This window comes from Lampris incognitus, chromosome 18, assembly GCF_029633865.1.
Source record: "Lampris incognitus isolate fLamInc1 chromosome 18, fLamInc1.hap2, whole genome shotgun sequence".
Lineage (NCBI taxonomy): Eukaryota > Metazoa > Chordata > Actinopteri > Lampriformes > Lampridae > Lampris > Lampris incognitus.
In genome coordinates this window covers 23193444-23216281 of record NC_079228.1, presented here as the reverse complement: position 1 = coordinate 23216281, position 22838 = coordinate 23193444, and the positions used below count along the sequence as shown (strand labels likewise).

General features: G+C 42.7%; 1 protein-coding gene across 1 annotated transcript in view; it reads right to left on the bottom strand.

Annotated features, from left to right (window-relative positions):
- Positions 1-10452: 10452 nt before the first annotated feature.
- Positions 10453-22838, bottom strand: part of nudcd1 (NudC domain containing 1) — a 41800-nt gene continuing 29414 nt past the window's right edge. Inside the window, exons 9-10 of the mRNA XM_056298685.1 lie at positions 14439-14598; positions 10453-11127 (exon numbers count right to left, since the gene is read on the bottom strand). Coding sequence (XP_056154660.1) covers positions 10838-11127; positions 14439-14598 — 450 coding nt within the window. The 3' untranslated portion in view covers positions 10453-10837. The remainder of the gene's footprint in view (positions 11128-14438; positions 14599-22838) is intronic.

Below are 22838 nucleotides of genomic sequence, written 5' to 3'. Positions count from 1 at the left end.
GACAGTGGACCCTATCAATACGGCGTGTATGTTTTAAATCTGGGGCCCTTTTTCATTTGGAAATGTGTCTGTGTGCAAAATATACCTTAAACTGTCAGGGGTTTCTCGTGGTCTGGGTACCAAGGGCATTTGCCCCTGCCCAGTCAAGCCATGACAAGACCAGAAACGAAGTAGTTGCATAACTCAGCAAAATAAAGCCTCAAAAAAGACAAGAGATAACGCTTATAAAAGATGGGCTGAAAGTGGGTTGAAGACAGTTAATCAACTGTTTGATGGGAATACATTTACATTTTTTCCACAACTCCAAGACAAGTTCACTCTACCCTCAAGTGACCAATATAGATATTTACAAATTAGACACCATATTACAGAAAATACAGACCGGGATGTTATTAAAAGAGAGCCAGTAAATATAGAAACCCACTTCATACAGCTGTTTGAACACCCTGTATTAACAAAAAAACAAAACAAAAAAACCCCCCCAAATATCCATCCATCCATCCATTAGCTGAACCGCTTATCCTGTTCTCAGGGTTGCAGGGATGCTGGAACCTATCCCAGTACTCATCGGGCGGCAGGCGGGGAGACACCCTGGACAGGCTACCAGGCCATCACAGGGCCGACACACACACACACACACACACACACACACACACACACACACACACACACACACACACACACACACACACACACAAACATTCATACCTAGGGATAATCTAGTGTTAGACACATCAGATACCACTATACATATAAAAGGACAATGGGAACTGGAGTTGAATACAATAGTGGGCGATGGCGATTGGGGAGACATACTATGCTCAAGCTGTCATAAGGGGATTGGGAGCCAGTTATGGAAAGAATTTGGCTGGAAAGTTAAAATGAGGTTCTTTAGGACCCCACCGACCGCTTGTGTTTTTAAAAACAATTCTACCAACAAATGCTGGAGAGACTGTGGTATGGTCAGAGACCATACTCACATATTTTGGGGCTGCCCGAAAATACAGACATTCTGGAAAAATGTCAAAGAAGAAACGGAGAAAATCCTGGAAACGGACATTCCCCCTGACCCGCTATTGTTTCTATTGGAAATATCACATAAGCACTTGTTTACCACAGACCAGTGCTATATACTGCATGTTTTGTTGATGGTTGCAAACAACAACAAAAATTACGATAAATTGGATGAGGCCTAAACCCCCCACAATGACTTAATGGTTGCAAAAGGCAAACATGTCTACATGATTGAACGCATGACTGCCCAGCTACAACTTAAACTGCCTATTTATAGAGATGGACAAAAGTTATTAGCTACCTTAGCTAGGAAACTTGTATTGTACTGTACTGTATTGTTTTGATATATAATTTACATAGGTATGTGTGTGTTCTATCCAAGTATGGTGTTACGGCATATATACGTGCATGTATGTCAACTGAAGTCCAATCTGAAGGTGATTATGTTCTGCATTGTTAATTGCCTGTTAACTTACATGACTGGCAATAAAGTAAAAAGAAGAAAAAAAAGACAAGAGAACTGAACTGATACCTCTGTTACACAGCCTTGAGAACACTGTACATATTGTGATCTTCCCTAAACTGCAATTTATTACAGGGATATTGTTCGGGAACGACCCCAAACCCCGAAATGTATAATCAAATGCCTGCACTACAAACCTAGACTCCTGAGCATTGGGAAAAGTTCCCATGATCTTATATGAGTTTTCTTTCCACCCTTTTTTCTCTATCCAGATGGGTTTGTGTGTGCAGAAAGTAAAAGGATCCCTTTAACCCAAATGTCTGTTGCCAACTGTTACGTAGTCAATGTAGTGGTAGTCAAACGAGTCTGATTGTTTGCGTTGCATAGTTGTGTAATGGTTAAAGAATATGAGCCCATTTTACAGGACCAGATGCACACTTCGGTGCAAACCGTTGCCCCATAATAACCACATAGTCTGAGATAAAAGTGCTCCTATAAAAGAATTCAAGGCAAATTCAAGGGCACAGTCTCATAAACACCAGGATGAAGTCGATGGCTCTCAATAGCCTCCGTAATCGCCACATCTAAAAATCGCTGAACCTTTATGGTTTTGGAGTACAAAGTGCGTTAAGACCTCAACGGTGGAACAGGTGGCGGAAGATGGCTGACTTTAGGGAAGCATCACAACGGCTAGGAAGGCGGCTGAAGTTTGCAGCAGAAATGGGCCCCCAGTTGTCTTGGACTCCATGCCACTGGATCCTGACCCAGATCTGTCAAGGACCATGTGGTGGCCGTCTGTGCACCAGTCTCCTCACATTAAACAAAGTCACGCGCAGGCGTCCTCCATAAAGGGAATATGTGGATCGCGGATCAGCCTTTACAACCATCTGAAGACCCACGAGTAGACAACCCAATGGAGAGGACAGTCATACTCACTCTGAGTGACCGCCGATGATGATGATGATGATGATGATGCAGAGTAGCTTTCTACCTCATTCATCCCTCAAAGTGTTGGAGGTTTTCCATTACGAAGAAAGATGCAACGTCCCACGAAACACATTTCCGAGGAGAAGTGAAGCTGTTGAGAAGGGTGGCTTTACATAATCAACCTTTTAGTGAGTAGGGTTTTACCTTCGAGCTTTCAATCTTCTTAGCAGCTATAAAGGTCTTCGATGGTGTGGACAGTTGAATTTCTAATCTATCTTTTTCTATTCATAATGTAGTTGTTGTACTTTGTATTCTGCTCATGGTGTTTTTTCCGGTCATAGTGTAGTTACTCCTTAATAGCTTGCACTCATCTGACACTTGGTATAAACATATAGGTTTGACCACACATCTCTGAGGAACAGGACGGTTTTGCAGAATGTGCCAGAGAAACAACTTAGCTCGCTTACAGGGAAAGCCTCCTACTGGGTAGCTTACTTATACAGGGGTGGTAGTAGAAGGTGTAATTTAATCATTTATGAATTTATGGCCTTTATGCCCTGTGCTAGAATAAGACCAGTGGTTCACGCTTATCAGAGAAACTTTTGTTTTGAATTTTTTTTACATTTTATCTTATTAAATGAAAACTACACGTGATCTGTACCATTGACAATTTAGGGCTACCGCACACATGCAGGCTATTATGGACATGGGTAATATCCCTGAAACTAGACATTTTAGCAATGACAGCTGCTAATTGATGAACAGACTAGCTGTCTTCTCTGCTGTAACTACTCCTCAGTCAAAACAGGTCTCACTAACCTGCACCATGATAATTTTCTCTGGCATTAATTATGCAAATGTCCTCATCACAGTTCTCATTGCCATAGCTTTATGATGAGACTCGTACTGCATTCAAATGTACTGGCTGTCTTTGTGCGATCCACTTTTAGAGCATGCATATTCATTTTGCACCAACAGATGCAAATTCTCACATCATACACAAGCCATATCAGACACTTTGGTTAACCATCGGTTTATTGCCGTTGATAAGACAAGATTCTAGGGCCAGAATAATAAATCTATACAAATCCTCTGAAGTATAAATAATGCTTTGATGCTAGCCTCTGCTTCCCTTTTCCCAGATTTCCATCAGCAGATATTGTTTTGCTGTCAGCTCTGGGCTCAGGAGTGAGAACGTGCTAAACACATCGTAGGATAGACAGAAAGTCCACAGACACCAGTGCACAACCATCACTACTACAGGCTTTTTTTTTTTTTTTATCAATTTCACATGTATAATGGACCTCTTCTTTCTTTGGCCTGACACATAGCAAAGTTCACTCAATACCTTCAGGGTTGGCAACATCTGTGTTCAGGCTATTAGTCACACATGATAAAGGCTGCTCATTACAAAAGAGCAAATATAGAAAACAAACCAGCAACACTGCCTGCAAATGTCTGTTAGATATTGATAAGGGCGTCCGGGTAGTGTGGTGGTCTATTCCGTTGCCTACCAACACGGGGACCTCCAGTTCAAATCCCCGTGTTACCTCCGGTTTGGTTGTGTCTGTGGGTGGGAAGCCAGATGTGGGTGTGTGTCCTGGTCACTGCACTAGCGCCTCCTCTGGTTGGCCGGGGAGCCTGTTCGGGGACAGGGGGGAACTGGGGGGAATAGTGTGATCCTGCCACGCGTTATGTCCCTCTGATGAAACTCCTCACTGTCAGGTGAAAAGAAGCAGCTGGTGACTCCACCTGTATTGGAGGAGGCACGTGGTAGTCTACAGCCCTCCCCCGGATCGGCAGAGGGGGTGGAGCAGTGACCAGGACGGCTCAGAGAGTGGGGTGATTGGTCAGGTACAATTGGGGAGGGAAAAAAGGGGGGGTATTAATAAGGAGAGTAAAGATATTGTGCACGTTTGTGTAAACTGAGAGATTTCTCTCAATTTAGCTCCGACGTGATGCTTCAAAATCTGACCAGTATGCATCTGCGTCTGTAACCTCAATCTGCAAATGTCTGTCAGATTCTGAAGAAGTGAGTTAAGATATCGTGCATATTTGGATACACCGAGAGGTTTCTGTTAAATTTAGCAATGATGTGACACTTCACGATCCGACCAGTATGCATCAGTGTCCTCAATCAATGTCAATGTGTTTTCCAAGGACTTATAACAACATTGCTCACGTTGATATGACATGTTTTATCACACGCCGGGATTGGTTCCTGTTGGGCTGCGGGAGTTGAAAGGAAAGGCCTTTTTTTCCCCTTCAATTTTCCCCCTTTTTCTCCCCAAGTGTATCTCCACAATTACCCCGCTCTTTCTTTCTTTCTTTCTTTTTTTATAAATGTATTTCTAGTTTTCCCCCTTATCCTACCCGATTAACCCAAATGGCAGGAACTCTTGTCGAATAACTTCCCTGGCTCACGTTTCCACAGGAAGGAGATAGTCGTAACACCAGCTTCCTTCAAACTTGTATCGGCTGCTCTCGCTAGTTCACACGCTGAAGTATGAGCAGAAATATGTGTCACTTCTGCCCATACTGAAGCCTTGCATGGATTGCATTACCTTCAGGCCGCGAAGGAGACGTAGGGAGAAGGCTTTCGGTTGCTTGGCTGCAGGCGCCCGGACGGGCCAGAGGGGTCGCTGGAGAACGACGAGTCCCCGAACACTACACCGATCTACACCCGCTATCCCTCGGGTAAGGGTGGCCTAATGAAGGCCTTACCCCGTGGACGCTCTGGTCGTGACCAGTTACAGCGAGTCTGGGATACGAACCTCCAGCCACATGACGAGCGGATTGCAAAAACGGCGGTTTATTCAGGACTTCAGGACGGCCTTACCCCGCTCTTTCTGAGCCATCCCGGTCGCTGCTCCACCCCATCTCTGCCGATCCGGGGGGGGGGGGGGCGACCGACCAGAGGAGGTGCTAGTGCAACTACCAGGACAAATACCCACATCTGACTTCCCACCCGCAGACACGGCCAATTGTGTTTGTAGGGACGCCCGACCAAGCCGGAAGTAACCCGGGGATTCGACCCTGCGATCCCGTGTTAGTAGGTAACGGAATAGACCACTACGCTATCCGGGCGCCCAGAAAGGCCCCATTATTCCCATTCAGAGATCAAGTGGACATTGCAGTGACACATCATTAAAGATCCCGTTTTTAAAAAGACTCCAAACCTTCTTTTTTGCCTTTAATCTACTGCTTCATGATTCACGCAACGGCTCACAATAACCATCAAGTCTAATTATCAGTACGTAAGGAAAGGTAGTGGTTTAGCAGCCTAATGGTGTATTCCAGTCCAGTTTTATTTCTTCTTGCCTAGGAACCAAGCAAATTTGCAAACGTAGAGCAAATGTAAAACACAAGCTCGCAGATTCATCCGGTTCCCAAGTTCATTTTCTTTCCATGCCGTGCAGTTGGGCCAAATCCATGTTGCACAGCGCTCTCTGCAGACAGACTACTTGTGTATGACGTATCATATTAGTGCCTTCAAAGGAGGTCATAGCAATTAGCAATCTCCACATTAATGACAAACCCAATTCTAAATTTCACCTCATCTCATGTCCAAATGGACCAGATGCAACTGACTACACTGATGGATAAATAGTATCTATGACTCAGAGACAGAGAAAGGCAGGCAGGGAGGGCAGAAAGGAGGATGAGTAAAAGAGAGACAGGATCATAAGTACAAGCAGAGGTGCCAACAGAGGCAGATTCTCTGTATAGAGTGAGAAAAACGATTTTCTGGCCCATTAACTTTACAGTGAATGTTACTTTAAAAGCCCATTGTTCTGTGATAATGGGAGTATAACTCCCATTACAGCATACCGGGTTATGGACAGCCACAAAGACAAGCATGGTGTAATTACAGTTTGCCTGTAACAAGGGAACAGCCTCGAAATTATGCATGAAGGGATACGTACAGTATCAAGTATCTGTCAACCAAGAAACATCGCATTGTCATCTCAGAAAGTTGAATCAGTTTATCTGGGCATGTTTAGTGGGAGAAATGTCATCACTCATTTAGGTGACTTCTTCCATCCTAACTGACTGCAGTAGCCACTTAGATGAGTGATGAAACATCTAGATGAACTGATTCAACTTTCTGCGATTTCCTTACCTAGATTATTGAGCATACATCAAGACATCGCATTGTCATTTCAATCAGACTGGGTTGGACATCTCTAGCAATGCTGCCCTTTCGACACTTTTTGCTTTTCTCAAACATTTGAACAATATTTGACCTTTCCATTCATGCCATACAGAGGCCATAATGAAACCAAGCGTTGTAATGCTCTGGATCCAGAAATTATTTATCCACAACACATAATTCAGTCAATTTCAGTTGACTTGGATAGAAAATTTAGTTATGTAAAAAAAAAAAAAACTAAATTAAAATCAAAACGTCCATTTTGAATATTTAAAAACTCATTGTTGTAAAGACACCAGTCTATCAGCCTCTATCAGCCATAAACTGATTTAGTTCTTCAGTTTGCCCTGAAAACCGAAGAACATCCCGAGTCAAATAACCAAAATCTATAAAGGCTCACCAGTGATGCAGTGTGGATATAGTCTGGTCCTTGAAATTTGTAAATCTAGGATTTTGTCACTCATTACATATGAAAAGGATCATATTTTCTGCTGCTGGGATGACCTAGTTTGGACGTCAGAATACATCTCAATGTGTATGAATGTCCAGTGGTGGGGTAACTGTGCCCAAAGAGGGGCTGTGGGGTGAGGAGTCACCATGCTGCTGTTGAAGGTTGCAGCTTTAAAATGTGGACTGAACTAGAGACCTGAACTACATTACACACGTTTAGTGTTGAAATCTCAACAATTTCCAAATATCCTGACTAAAGTGGGAGGGGGGGTTATGTGGATGTTCAGGGTCTCTTAGACAAGGGGGGGTTTGTATGTTTGCTACTTGTTGTGAGAAATAAACACTGTGTTGTGCAAGGGGCCATCCTTGAAACACAAGCATCGCCACACAAAATCTAGTTACTGGCCATTTAGCCGGTGATGATGAAATACACAGGCTTTGTATTCATTACAAACAATGAGCAGTCAACCCGATAACAGCTTCCTGGAGTACATCCATGAGTCTGTAAGAGGACAGAGAGGGGTGGGTATTTCTCCTCTAGTAATTCAAACTGCAAAAAAACAATAGGGTCTAATCATGACTGTTTGTTAAAATATTAAGCCATAATTACAAACCAGTTGTTTGTTCCAGGTAAATAACAAAATTAACTAAATTCACACCACACTGAAATTGATATTGATTATGGAAATCCATTTTAACCACCAAATCTGTGGTTGGGGGGGAGTAAATGAGTAGATCTCCTCTTCATCTCAACAGCTGTTGCCAATATTTCCCTTGAGCTTCATCCCTATCAGTGGAGCGGTGTAGCGGCCAACGTGACTGGTTTACATCTAGGGTGTGAACACACCACGAGCACAAATATATCAACATAAAAGTGGAATGAAAGTCTAAACCACTTTTTCTTTTTTCTTTTTTCTTGTTTTGAGGTGCACATCATTTCAACCTCAGCCACAATAACGTCACCAAATTGCTTTCAATTAAAGAAAACACAAATAAATACTATAAAATAAGTAAATAAATAAATACAATAATAAATAAATACTCCTGACTAGATCCTTGCTTGTATTGTATTAATTCTCAGATGTGCGTCATGTTGGATAAAAGCGTGTGCTAAATGAAATTGTAACATTGTAAATAATACATGTAGTTGTACCACCATCTTTCTGTTCAAGTCTCCCCCACCTTATCACCCTGCTGCACTGCCAGCCCAACACACATTTGTCCTGCAGAAGCAATGATTTTGAGGTAGTCTGATGTCAGCAGGCAGAAACTAAAAAAAAAAAAAATAAATAATTTTTTTTTTTATAAAAATCGTCAAAGTCAAAGGTTGATTACCACATCCCCTGGTTTTAGAGATGCAACCCTTTCTCCTGTCTCACTCCCCCACACATGGTACTCATTGACTACCTTGAGAGCTAAAGGACAAAAAAAACAACTTCCCATTAACGCTGCTCAAAACTCATGATTAAATACAAAATACAATGGTTTCAATAAATTCCTGAGAAGCTGACTTTGAGACGATAACTCGTTCATCTGACAGCGGTGCAGGATGGCGAGAACGTTCCGGTCTGAGCAGTAACTATCCTCCATTATTCGTCTGTCTGTGATGGGATGGCGCAGCAATGCGCTGTGTCAGCGTAAACAGAGGCCACTCTTCAGAGACATTAGCGGATCTGACAGGCCAAGTAACCTAGGGATGCTTGTGCAGCTAATAAAAACAAGCAAGTGCAGGCTAATTCAATTGTGCACCGATAATTAAATAAGAACCGAGTGAAACTAGATTTCCCTCAGCAAAACAATGACAGCCACGAGAAAAGAGTGATTACCCGTCGGCGATCACATGGCTTCTGCACGGGAAAGCAAATTACCACAGAAATGGTTAAGACTCTGGAGAGCTGAGAAGATGAGTCACGTACAAAAACCTCCCATAAATTGCCTTGTTAGGGAGGAATATTGAATGGTTGAATCAATCCAATGCTGTTTCTCCGAACCATTATCCTTGTTGCGTGTTGTATATAGTAATCGAAATTTTATTTTGATCAATTAATGACGAGATCCATGCACCAAAAGGTTCAACACTTTACTAATAAGGGAATTTGACTGGCTGGGTGCAAGTTGCTTCAGATACAAATGAATTATATTGGAAAGAGTCCTCCCAATTATTGCATGAAGAGACTAACATAAATGTGTGATAATACAGCAGTCATAAATTTAGTACTCTTGCTGCCCCTAAAATCGAATCACAACTACAACCTCCTATCCTGAAGGGAGTATACTGTCCCTGCTTTAAGAATGAATAAAAAATAGTTGCTCAACATGTCCTCTAAATACATCTATAGGAATATTAGCATTCAGGCTTTCTCTCTCCGTTGATTGACTGAGGTCACACAAAAAGAAAAGAGGCATCTTCCATATATATGCGCCACTGACAAACAAGCCTCTCAGAGCTGCCATTTTACTGATGAGATCTTGACTTCACCATGAAAACACACAAGATAAGGGGGTGTCCAGGTAGTGTGGTGCTCTATTCCGTTGCCTACCAACACGGGGATCACAGGTTCGAATCCCCACGTTACCTCCGGCTTGGTCGGACATCCCTACAGACAAAATTGGCCGTGTCTGCGGGTGAGAAGCAGGATGTGGCTATGTGTCCTGGTCGCTGCACTAGGTTGGGGTGCCTGTTCCAGAGGGAGGGGGAACTGGGGGGAATAGCATGATCCTCCCATCCGCTAAGTCCCCCTGGCAAAACTCCTCATTGTCAGGTGAAAAGAAGCAGCTGGCGACTCCACATGTATCGGAGGAGGCATGTGGTAGTCTGCAGCCCTCCCCGGATTGGCAGAGGTGGATCAGCAGAGACCGGGATGGCTTGGAAGAGTGGGGTAATTGGATGGGTACAGTTGGGGAGAAAAAGGGGGGGAAAAATCCCAACCCCCCCCCCAAAAAAAACCCACACAAGATATGGATGCAACTCACATTATTAACAGTGATTCTGTGACCAAGCTCACCATTCTTTGTTAGTCACCAGTCAAGACGAGCCACGCACAAGTTTACAACCTCAGCTTTTCGCCGATAACCAATCCAACATGCAGCTTTCCATGTTGCAGCTCAACCTAGTGTGCAAGAATAGGAAAGAATTTCACCAGTGTTGGTAAACAGTGTACTTTTTAAACCATTAGGTGCTGAGGTACCGAAACAATCACTTTGTAATGGCAGTTTAAATTTCAGTCTCAACCTTGGTTCTTGTGACAAAGCCAGGTGGGCCAGAGGCAAGAAGAAAACCATAAACAGCAAAAGTAAATTACAAATAATAAGATTGAATTTTTAAGCCTGTGGAACCAATAAATAAATATTTCTAAATTATCGGCTGAATAGACAGCTGTGGATTCTCCAAACAGATACAGAGGATATTGTCAAGTTAGATGGAAGAAAGTGTTGAGGCAAAATGCTAAATGACTGCTTTTATTTGAGAATTTGCTTTACATTATTTTTTCTTTATAAAAAAGGTCTACTTCCTGAGAAAACTCTGCTTGAATGAATCCCAAACATCATAATTTGCCCCACTCACAATAAGGTTTCCTTGTATTTTGTCTCACTTCAGATACACATGTTCATGCATGTTACAGTGCTGCAACACAGCTGATTAGCCAGGGAAGTGAGAGGATAAAGAAAAACCGGTAACACCCAATTCATGACGGAACTTCCCCACAGATAATTTCATAAGTTGCACAACATTCATGCTTCGCTGTTCGAGTGTGAATATGCTCAGTTTGGAATGGTTGAGTTTTTGGAGGGCACAGGAGATAAAATCTTATACCGAGTGAGCACCAAATCTAATTATTATTAACCTTTAGGACAAAGAGGTTGTTTGAGGTCAGGATAAACAGTCTCTCATTGGTGGCGCGGAAGCCCAGGATTGGTTCAATGGAGTCCAGGCTCGCCACCTGTTGCTTGGCAACCTGTTCCACCTGGCGGCCCTGTTTTCTGTTGAAGAGGACAGTGTCGACGGGAGACGGCTGTCTGTAGATGAACGCACGGCGGAGACACTCTGCCAGCGTTGCGTAGGAGAAGTTCGGGGCACAGGTCGCGAACTTTTTGTCGCGTTTAGATGCTTGGACGTAGCCTGGAAAGATGGGTGAAGAGCAAAGGAAAACGGGTTTAACTTGACCAAATAATTGTAACAAACAATGGTCAAGAGCCACGCAGTGGGGGCCTGAAAGTAAGAGTAGAGGTAGAAAATATGAATCATGACTTAAGAACTTTTCAGACAGATGGTTTTTGGATGGAAGATTTTTATTGGGATTTTCCCCCCCCCTTTGTCCCCAATTGCATCCGTCCAATTACCCCACTCTTCCGAGCCATCCTGGTCACTGCTCCACCCCCTCTGCCAAGCCGGGGAGGGCTGCAGACTACCACATGCCTCCTCTGATACATGTGGAGTTGTCAGCCGCTTCTTTTCACCTGACAGTGAGGAGTTTCACCAGGGGAACGTAGCGTGTGAAAGGATCACGCTATTCCCCCCCAGCCCCCCCTCCCTCGAACAGGCGCCCCGACTGGCCAGAGGAGGCGCTAGTGCGGCAACGATGACATACCGACATCTGGCTTCCCACCCGCAGACACAGCCAATTGTGTCTGTAGGGACACACGACCAAGCCGGAGGTAAAACATGAGGATTCAAACCGCCGATCCCCATGTTGGTAGGCAACGGAATAGATCGCTACGCTACCGGATGCCTGCATGGAACATGTTTTTTGCCAAACTAAAATTTACATAACTCTACACAGTTTGCTCATGTTTTAATTGCTTATGCTTACATTGCACAACACTTATCCTCACTATGAATTTATCAAAAGTTCTGATAAGCTAATAAATGCTGACTTGTGGCTTTAGCAATTAGTGACTGGAAATGCAAAGGGAATATACCGGGCCCTACTACACAGCACATTTCCTTTAATCACTCCTTAACAAGCTTAACAGTGATAGGAATACCAATGCATGTTTTGATTCTATTTCCATCAGGACACAGTTGACTCACGCCGAGGTCGTTTCTGAAAATATTGCTAGATATGCACCTGTGCTTTCAGACTGGATGATGTAATGTCTACACAGTTGGAGGAGAATGGTGAAACTCCAGTACGAAAAGGAAAAAAAATGAAGATGTCAGATCGGTCTGAAGGCAAAATTGAAATAAATCTGTTATTTTTCCCCCCTGCTCATCCAAGTTTAACGGAGCAAGAGACAGACTGTGGGTATGTGTGTGCATGTACACTCGGGAGTTGGAGAAGAGAAAGACAGTTTGTATGGGAGATCTACTGAGATCAGCGTCCTGTATGAGGGATGAAGGACTTCACTAAATCTGAGGGATTTCAGCAGCGTCCCCTTACATGTTAAGAGTAATCCAATATTCAGCGATTTTATTCATAAGCACACAATAATCAAATCATCATCCTTGCTTTGATTAATGAGACTAACTTGATTGGGTTATGTGAATAGTGGAAAGGGATTTGTTAAAGTTCTTATGTAATGCAATCTTACATGGATCATTTTTTGTGCGTACTCGCCTATAGGCTATAACGACACAATACAATATGCATCCATCATTTTGATTTTTTTTCTATATACTTTATTAATCCTCATGGGGAAATTCCCCTCTGCATTTAACCCATCCTAGCTGTGTAGCTAGCAGCAGTGGGCAGCCACCATGCAGCGCGCGGGGACCAACTCCAGTTTGTCTTGCCATGCCTCAGTCAGGGACACAGACAGGAAGGGAGTATTAACCCTAACATGCGTGTCTTTTTGATGGTGAGGGAAACTGGAGCACCCAGAGAAAACCCACCGCAGACATGAGGAGAACATGCAAACGCCACACAGAGGATGACCTGGGATGACCCCCTAGGTTGGACAACCTCGGGATTCGAACCCAGGACCTTCTTGCTGTGAGGCGACAGCGCTAACCACTGGGCCACCGTGCCGCCCATTTTACTCCAGTTATAAACTGCCTTCATAGACTTTTGCCTTCACATAACTTTTTGGAAACTTATCCAGTTCTAAAATATGATGCTGGATGAATAAAACATTACCAACTCAAAGCAGAGCATGTCAGATAGGTATCCCAACTTGTAAAACCTCTGATCAATCTAGCTGATAGGAATATTAGGCGCAAAGTATTTCCACATCCAAACACCTCCCTACTGAGGCACCTAATGTAACGCTGTTCCCTATATCATATCATAATTGCACCACCGATACGCTGAAAAGCACTCTGATCAAACAAACAAAATTAGATTAGTGCCGTCACAGCACATGTCTAATACCCGTGCATCTAGATCCAGATTTGTGTTTGCATGTAAATTTATTAAAAACAAATCGTTTCGGTTGTCACTTGCAATTGGCCAAGACAGCTCTGAAGCTGCGATAAAATACACAACACACACACATCTTGGACCATGTCACTGGTCAATAAATACTAATGTGCTAATCAAAAATCCCCTCTCATACCAGTGCTTGTGTATCACTTAACAACCATGACAGTGACCTAGGCTTTGGGATGTACGTATATCTGTAGGTTTAAAGAAATTTAATCTTGGTCTTATCTTAGTCAAATTTTCCTTTTCCCATTCTAGCATGATTTTTGTAATTACAGTGGTGGGTTACAGCATTTTCATGCTGTTTTACATCACAATACCATGTACTTATTCTAGAATCACTTTAAAATCACTTTTTTGTTTGGTTGAAGACTCGAAGAGACATCCTAGGATGCACTGGGACACATCATCAGTGATATTTCCTGAGGTCCTAAGGTGTTTCAGGTCTTTCAACATTATACACCCTCACTCAGGCGACCCAGCCAGGGTTGATCGGGCCCTGGCTTGTGTCCCAGCAGCACTGGCCCACAGATCACTCCTTCTTATCGTCTTATCTCATCTGGAGGCCCTCTCTGCAGCCGCCATGGCTTTCCTTTTAGCAGCCCCAGTGATGCCAAGTAGAGAGTAGACCTTGCACAGTAAATGGCCAGCAAAGCCTCTACACCCCACTTCAATGGGCTCACAACATGCCTTCCATCCTCTCCTCCTTTTTCTGTAATCTTTGTATATATAGTATAGTTGGCAGCGAACTCATCTCTGTCGTTTAAGTAACCGTTTTTTTCTTCTTATAGTGATCTCATATTGAATACGATGATATGATATTCAGCGTGCGTGCTTGATGACCAAGGTGCATTGTGTCAGTATAGAAGATTATAAAAAGGTGGGGTTGCTTTTCCTGAATCTAACCTGACAAAGATCCACTTGGATCGAGACATTGTTTGTTTAATATCCTTCAATAAAGATGTGTTGGAGCACATAGATGTGCAGACTTAACAACTGACTTTTAAATACCGCCTACTGTGTCTAATGGCTGGAGCAGATGTTGTTTGCAAGCTACTCGGCTCCTCACCCAAGGCGTTGAATGTGGCGACGTGCTCCCACATGTCACTGGGTTGGTCCGGCCGGGGCTGCCACACCAGGGCATCCACATCGTGTCGAAGGCAGAGACAAGGCATTTCAGATGGGTTCACGTCAACCGTGAACAGGAACTGGTGGCTACCCAGGTTCACCTGGACAGAAAGACAGAAGGGAAAATGTTTTAACAATGCTAAGGGAAATATCATTCTAACGACTAATATAGTTTTGATGTATGCTCAGTAATCCAGGTAAGGAAATCACAAAAAGGTGAATCAGTTCATCTGAACACAATGTTTATTGACAGAAACATTTCAGTGCCCTCTTCAGTCTCAACTGACTGCAGGTATCCCCACCCTTATAAACAATACAGTGGCATAACAACCAAAAACAACAATGGGTTTCATATGCAAATTACTGTGACCATTAACTAAAGTTACAATGGCCATGTGTACTATTCACAGAGGATAATAATGTTACTTAAGAAACTTTGTCTTTACAGCACCACATCAAAAAGCAGCTCTAACAAAGTGCTCTACAGGAGGGTATCAAGACAGGAAGAAGAAAAAAAATCTATATAGAAACACAGAGAACATTCAAAGAAACCTGGTTAAATATGTAAATAAATTAATATTATTGAAACAAACCACAGGAGGTTAAAAAGTGGGTAAAAAGTTTATGCAAGTGTGTTTTAAGAAGTGATTTAGAAGTTGATTCAGGATTTAATAGTTCTTTAAGACGTTCAACAGGCCCATATTTCAAACTGGGCCCATATTTCAAAAGCAATATCCCCTTTACTGTTCAGTCTAGACTGCAGGACAGCCAGAGGGGTCCTGCAATGACTTTATAATTGACTCCTTGGCTCATAAAAGCAGCTCTTCTTTTTGAGGCACTTTAATGCCATGTAGTTTTTTTCTACATTACCTTGATATAAATGCATACAAGATGCTTGAGGGGCCTTTCGATGCTTTTACTATACATAGTTCTAGGGTCATGTAACATTCTGGTTCTGATCACCAACTTTCCCATTGGATCAATTTCCAATGTGCTGCACCTATTGGAGAAAAAAGTGTGACGAGTTACCTCTACAAAGGCAAATTGTGACTCATCTTGCCATACTAGCATCCCCGCAGTATATTAGGATGACTGATTTGTGAGAGCATACCATCAAAATCAATGGTCTATTAACAGGGCAGGAGAAGAGAACATTCATCAACCAGAACATAAAATCAAACTAGTCTAGTTAGTGTCTGGGGCTCACACCGAGGTGGGAGGGCAACTCTCCATTTGTCCCGCCAAATGGTTACTGCTTGCAACAGACACCTTTACACTTCTGTGTTGAACCTTCATCCCGAAACTCAGTTCAGTGTGGAGATTATTGGTGGAACACTTCGGATTAAAAATTGATAGCGGCCATCAAAATCAAAATCTTTTGGAAAATCATACGAACCAAAAATGATTTTATAACAAATTTGATCTCATATTTTTTTTAACCGTTATTTACCCAGGTTAGAATGCTGAGCACGTGTACTCTTTTTCAGCAGTGCCCTGCTACACATTCACACTGTTCCACACATTCACACCTGGGAGCTGCCCAGTACAACCAGTCTTCACTGGTGGCCACTGAGCAGCTCCACTGGAGCAGTTGGTTTGTGGGTGCCTTGCTCAAGAGCACATCGGCCATGGGTACTGAAGGAGGGAGTGGACAGCGCCGTTCATTCCCTCCCCCCACCCACATTTTCCTGCTGGGCCAGGGATCAAAGTTGCAACCTTTCGGTCTCAAGCCCACTTCTCTAACCTATAGGCCACGGCCGCATGTCTTCAGATGTTCTTCCAATGCTGTTTTCGCACCTTTAACATATTTTAAAAGAAAATTTTTAATGGTAAATCATCAAAAGTTGGGATTTCATTTCCACAATTAAGACTTGTGTAATTGAGCAACATTGTGTAAAGTGTTTAAATTATATTTTCAGTGCATCAAAAAGTCCTTGTGTTAAATCAAGTGCTTCCATTCTGCTTGATCGATCAAAACCTTTAAGAGCAAAACGTGCTCCATGTGGCTGAAATGGAAGAGCAGCAGCAACTGGTAAAGAGGAGAGCCCGACAGTGTTTTAGGACAAAAGTGCAATGAGAACAGAGAAAAAGAATGGATAGGCCTAATGTTATAACATGAAAAAAAATGCCAAAAAGAGCTTGTTTCTTGAATCAAGACTAATAATCATGATTAATCATTGTGATCACAAAATTTTAGCAAAATAATCAGTTATAATTTTTTTGCCATAACCATACAGCCCTTTGATAGCATTACCATCAATATAATACTTAATTTAAGAGAATTATTGAAATGAGCTGATCTGTGCATGAACCAAATTAATCTCTCACCACATGCAGACTTCCTCCTACTTTTAATAAAATAAAACAAGAGTTCGACAAATTCAATTCTAGACTGAAGAACTTAAGGCAGATATTGGTTTGACTGCTAGGATAGGCTCCAGCGTCCCCATGACCCTGAGAGCAGGATAAGCGGTTTGGATAATGGATGGATGGATGGATCTTAGGAGCCGATTCTGATAAATCTTGTTGCCGTAACGGTTTATTTTGCAAATTACATGCTACCTCCATTTGTACTGCAAAGTAAAAGTGACCATTGCAGCATCTTCATTACTTGTGCTCTGGAAATTTTGCCCCAACGTTGAGAATTATTGGAGTGAATCTAACAGCCAACATTTCTTCAGAAGTTGCCCGGCAGTACTGTCCTCCCCGTATGAACACACACTTGACAGGCACTGAAAACTCCACACAAAACTAACCCATATGTTGCTGGTTTATTGTTGTGTACACTGACAAGCCTTTTAGAAAGCCATCACTCCTCAGCTCTAAACCTCTTTTTCTCGCTACTTGTTTTATTTGGACTACATGCCAGACATCCAATCATGATTTGGTAGAGCCGGTGTGTGTGTGTGCATGTGTGTGCGTGTGATAGAGTGATAATGTCGCCGGGGACTGCTCTAGCTATGGTTTTTGAGGAGCATCAAGCCACCAAAGACAAGAAACAAAAGACAAAGAGTAATACATTGCAATGTTTGAATAAGCATCATATCAGTTATCATGCAAATTTTTTGGACTTTTTTTTCCGATTGGGAAGAAGTCATTTGGTAGGCTGATGGTATTAGACATTCTTTTATTTAATGATTTAGTCATTAAAGGGATAGGAGCAGTTTCAATTTCATTGTTTTCCAGTCTATAATTTTATAGAAAGTTATTTTTCACATTATTCTACAAAACACTTTTAGCATTTTTCATTATTTCTACATTAATAATAATAATTACATTTATATAGTGCTTTTCAAGACACCCAAAGCACTTAATAATAAATTAATAATCGGTTTCAATCAGGGATGGAAAAAAAAAAGCCAGACCTTGTGGTAAGCACTTGAGAAAAAACACAGTTAAAAATCAAACCAACAAAAAGAAGGGAAAAAAAATCAATTTGAGACTACTATCTTGGCGACGAGGGGGGATTTCAACCTAGCCGGTGTAAATCTGGTTCTATCTAGTCACCGTGTAGTCTGTGCAAAGCTAATTGTCATCTTACCATCTTGCAGATAACAAAGTAACCCTGCACCTGTTGCTTATCTGACCCCGTCACAATAAATCAATAGAGCAAAGACTAGACTGCAGCCTCTCCCAGAAACACAAATAGGCCCGAGAAGAATAAACCATCCATCCGCATCTGTGCCTTCCGCATGTGTGGCCCTCTGTACACCTGCTAATGTGAATATACAAAGAATGTTGATGTTAATAAGGAGCAATGCTCCGCAAATCATGTATGTTTTCACTGGTCCATATATGCTGTTATTTTCACTTTGTGTGGATTTTTATTTGCACTTTGAATACTGAATACATTTATTTTCATGTGTTTAGTGGCTAGAATTTTGTACACCCTTGTTTTTAAGGTGATTTTCAACTAGTCCTTTGTGAATATGTTTTAATTCTGTTATACTGGTTGTGTTATGTGTAAAGCCACAATTTCTTTGTGCAGACAATTAGTGATAAGTAATTCTTAAAAGATTTGAACTGAAAGAAGACGCTTAAAAATTACAGATATTTATCATCACATACTGCAGTCCTTCTGATATATTTATGGGTCGTTTCTTAAAATGAGATTTCCTCAGAGGTACTATGAGGTCAGTTGTTGGCGTAACTGTGAGAATATGGAGGATATAGAAGAGGCTGAGTTTCAAGTAATCATGCACACTTATTTTAACAGAAAGTAAAGTTTTGATGGATGATTTAGACTTTGTATTGACCAGGAGCAAGAATTTCAGTGCCTTATCTGATTGGGATACCAATTACAAAGGCTCGAGGAAAAACAGGATCCGAGATTTGGCACAAAGCCTACGGGCAGACACCTTGCTTACAGGTTGAGTTCCAGCTCAAATGGATGCAGGCGATGCTTTAACCTTCTTTGGTTTATATTTTTAGCTGGTCTGTAGCTAACAAGCAAACACACACACAATCTCAAATGTTTTCAAAATCCCCACCAAATTAAGGCAAGGACGCAAATTCTTTTCAAATCTAACAGCATTGATGTTAAAGGGGACACAGGTAAAACGGTGTACTTTTTTAATACTACTACTACTACTACTAATAATAACAATTTTACATTTATATAGTACTTTTCTAGACACCCAAAGCGCTTAACACTCCAAAATAATACTTTTCTTTTTTTACCCCCCCCTTTTTCTCCCCAATTGTATCCAGCCAATTATCCCCCTCTTCCAAGCCTTCCCAGTTGCTGCACCACTCCCTCTGCCGATCCAGGGAGGGCTGCTGACTACCACGTCTCCTCCGATACATGTGGAGTCGCCAGCCGCTTCTTTTCACCTGACAGTGAGGAGTTTCGCTAGGGGGATGTAGCGCGTGGGAGGATCACGCTATTCCCCCAGTTCCCCCTCCCCCCCAAACAGGCGCCCCGAAGGACCAGAGGAGGTGCTAGTGCAGTGACCAGGACATACTCACATCCAGCTTCCCATCTGCAGACACAGCCAATTGTGTCTGTGGGGATGCCCGACCAAGTCAGATGTAACGCGGGGATTTGAACTGGCGATCCCCGTGTTGGTAGGCAACGGAAAAGACCGCTACGCTACCTGAATACCCATATTTGGCAACATTTTACGTTGAATGCCCTTCCTGACACAACCACTAACCCTATGGACAAGGGCATAGGTAAAGTGCTGGATACCATCCCAGTATTCATGGACTTGCATCCATGCCTGTCACTACTACAAAGGCCTGCATAATAATGGCAATAATAATAACTGTAATAAACATACTGTTCATTATCAGTCTCGTTCAACATATACTCATTTATGACCAAGGCTTGAGGCTTGGACTTTTAGAATCTATAAAACGTCTGGTTCAGAGTTTCCTTTCGGCTCTGAAAGTCAGTGGTTGTATTTCATCTAGAGACCGGGGGGCTGGACAATGACAATTTCATCTCATTCTTTTCTAGAGTACCTTCTTTAGTCTGCAGCCTGTTTTGTTTTGTAAATTGGAAATGTGGAGACATGGCACCGAGGATTGGGGACTTCCACCCAACAAGGGAGGCTAATAAAAAAGACCAAAATAAAAAAAAAAAAAACAATAAAACATCGAACAAGATGACCCAAGACAACCAAAAAACATAACCCCCACCCCTCACATTAGCAGAGAAATTAATAAACAAACAATTGGCAGGGAGAAGAGCATCCGATTAATGCGGTGAATAAAATTAACTTTCAAATAAGGACACTTTCAGATTCTTCCAATATTCCTCTGGAGAAAAATGAGATATTGATTTTAGTAAGACGAGTTAAACAGCCAAATATGGGAACCACACGTTCAGACATAGATACCGAGCCCAGTGCGTGAGCACCTTATCACAGGTTGTTGACACCCTGTGCACAGCAGTGTCTTTCTCACGGTCTGGCCAGGGCAGGAAAAACAGCTGAATTTGTCCCATCACACACTAAAATGCTTCAGCTATATCTAACGTGTCCACACAGCAGCACTAGAAAACAGTTTGCAAAGATCACGTGTTGCTACCTGGATTATCAGGTATGGTTGTCGATAGACCGTGCTGATAAACAAAGCCAATGAGCCTTCCTCATTATACCCCTTTGCAGCTGCAAGAACAAAAAAAAATGCATTCAAACATGACACAAGTCTGACGCATTTCAGTGCGCTGTCAAATACTTGCGTTTTTGACCAAATGGTGAGAATGTGTGGGGTTTTTAGATGGAGGCAAGGGCAGTGTGGGAGGCATTAAGCAAGTGGACGCAGATGCGTCAGTACATTGAGGCCAGCTGTCGGTAACAGCAGCTGAAATGCCAGCTCTCTGTGCGCCGCTGTGTCATCATCGCTACCCTGACTTTGCTGGCGAGGCTGCCATTCGGTAACCCCTCTAACAAGAGGAAAAATTGCTGTTTATTTAGCTTCTGCTGTCTGAGGCTGAACTTTGCCTTTTAAAACCGCCCAAATGTTTTGCTTTACTGTAAAGAAACCTGCCACGTCAGACGACATTTAGCCGTGATGACATTTGATATCATTTTACCCAAGTAATAAGAAAAATGGATTACAACTGAACACGTCAGTCACTTGCCAAGAGGGAGAGTCATTTCACCGTGTTTTTTTGTGTGGATTTTTTCTCCTTTATCTTCCCAGTTGTACCTGGCCAATTACCCCACTCTTCCGAGCCGTCCTGGTTGCTGCTCCACCCACTCTGCCGATCTGGGGAGGGCTGCAGACTACCACATGCCTCCTCCAGTATACTATGTGGAATCGCCAGCCACTTCTTTGCACCTGACAGTGAGGAGTTTCGCCAGGGGGACATAGCGCATAGGAAGATCACGCTATTCCCCCCAGTTCCCCCTCCCCCCTTAACAGGCGCCCCGACCAACCAGAGGAGGCACTAGCGCAGCGACCAGGACACATACCCACATCTTGCTTTCCACCTGCAGACACGGCCAATTGTGTCTGTAGGGATGCCAGACCAAGCCGAAAGTAATACGGGGACTCGAACCGGCAATCCCCATGTTGGTAGGCAACGGAATAGGCTGCTACACTACCCGGACGCCCACCACGTTTTTTTTTTTAATGATTTGGATTATTTGAATTTACCCGTACACTGATAAAGTGAGATCAGCCTATCAGTATAGGTTAATCTATGAGAAATGGGCGTGTTTCTTCCTAAAGTCGAAAGACATGTATGTTAGGTGGATTGGAGACTTTGAATTGCCCATAGTTATGAAGGGTGTGGGAATGATTGTGTGTGTATTGCTATACAGTACTTGTGAGGTCCAACCTTGGACATCCCAGAGGACATTTTGGCTGGTCCTCGCTTCTCTAAAGGTATATTTCAGCATTAGGACTTAGGTTAGGGTTAAGGCTAGAATTGGGATTAAAGTTAAGGTAAGGCATGTAGTTCTGATACCTTAGGAATGAATTACTATTCAGTAGCCCTCCCTGGCTTGGCAGAGGGGGTGGAGCAATGACCTGGACGGCTCAAAAGAGTGGGGTAATTGGCCAGGTGCAATTGGGGAGGAAAAAAGAGGGGGGGGACAAAAGGAATGAATTAATGTTGTCAAAAGAGGGTCCTCACAAGTATAGAAAAACGTGTGTGTGTGCGCGCGCAAGTGAGTGAGTGTGTGTCCAGGCCATGTGATTGACTGGCGACCTGTCCAAGGTGTCGCTCTATCTTCCAACAAATGCATGCTGAGATAGGCTCCAGCCTCCCTTATGTGGGTATTGATAACGGGTAAAAGGAAAAATATTACATAACAGATAGTCACCACTCAACAGCTCTACAATATGTCAACCAAGAATGTGAACTATATCAAACCTTTTTAAATTATTTTTTTTCAATTTTGCACTTTCAATCTTTTTGTGAGAGCACATTGTTCAGTGCACAGATGAACAAATATACTCTTACGTAAAAGGATTTACATATAGAGCTTGTGAATATGACTCACATCCCCCCTTGGTGAATCATAGAGAACATCTTTGTCTTACCACTTTGGACAGAAACCAAAGGGATGCAGACAGACCGGGCGACAAAGCAACAAGAGGAGCTGCAATTCTAAGCCGAGTGCTTTTAAAAAAGGTCATCACACAGCCTAGAAAATGGCAAGGTAAGGCTACTTGGATGAGACGCAAATAAACACCAGCATACACACAGCAATACACACTGCTTCTTCAAGTGCAAATACACAGCAGTGCACATGCACACAGAATAAAGCTTCCTGCCAAAGGCCGACAGTGTGACTCAAACCTGCCACACTAAAGAGCAGCTGCAAAGCGCCAGTACTTTTTTCTGAGTAAATGGAGGATGAAACATCACAAGGTCCTTTATTCA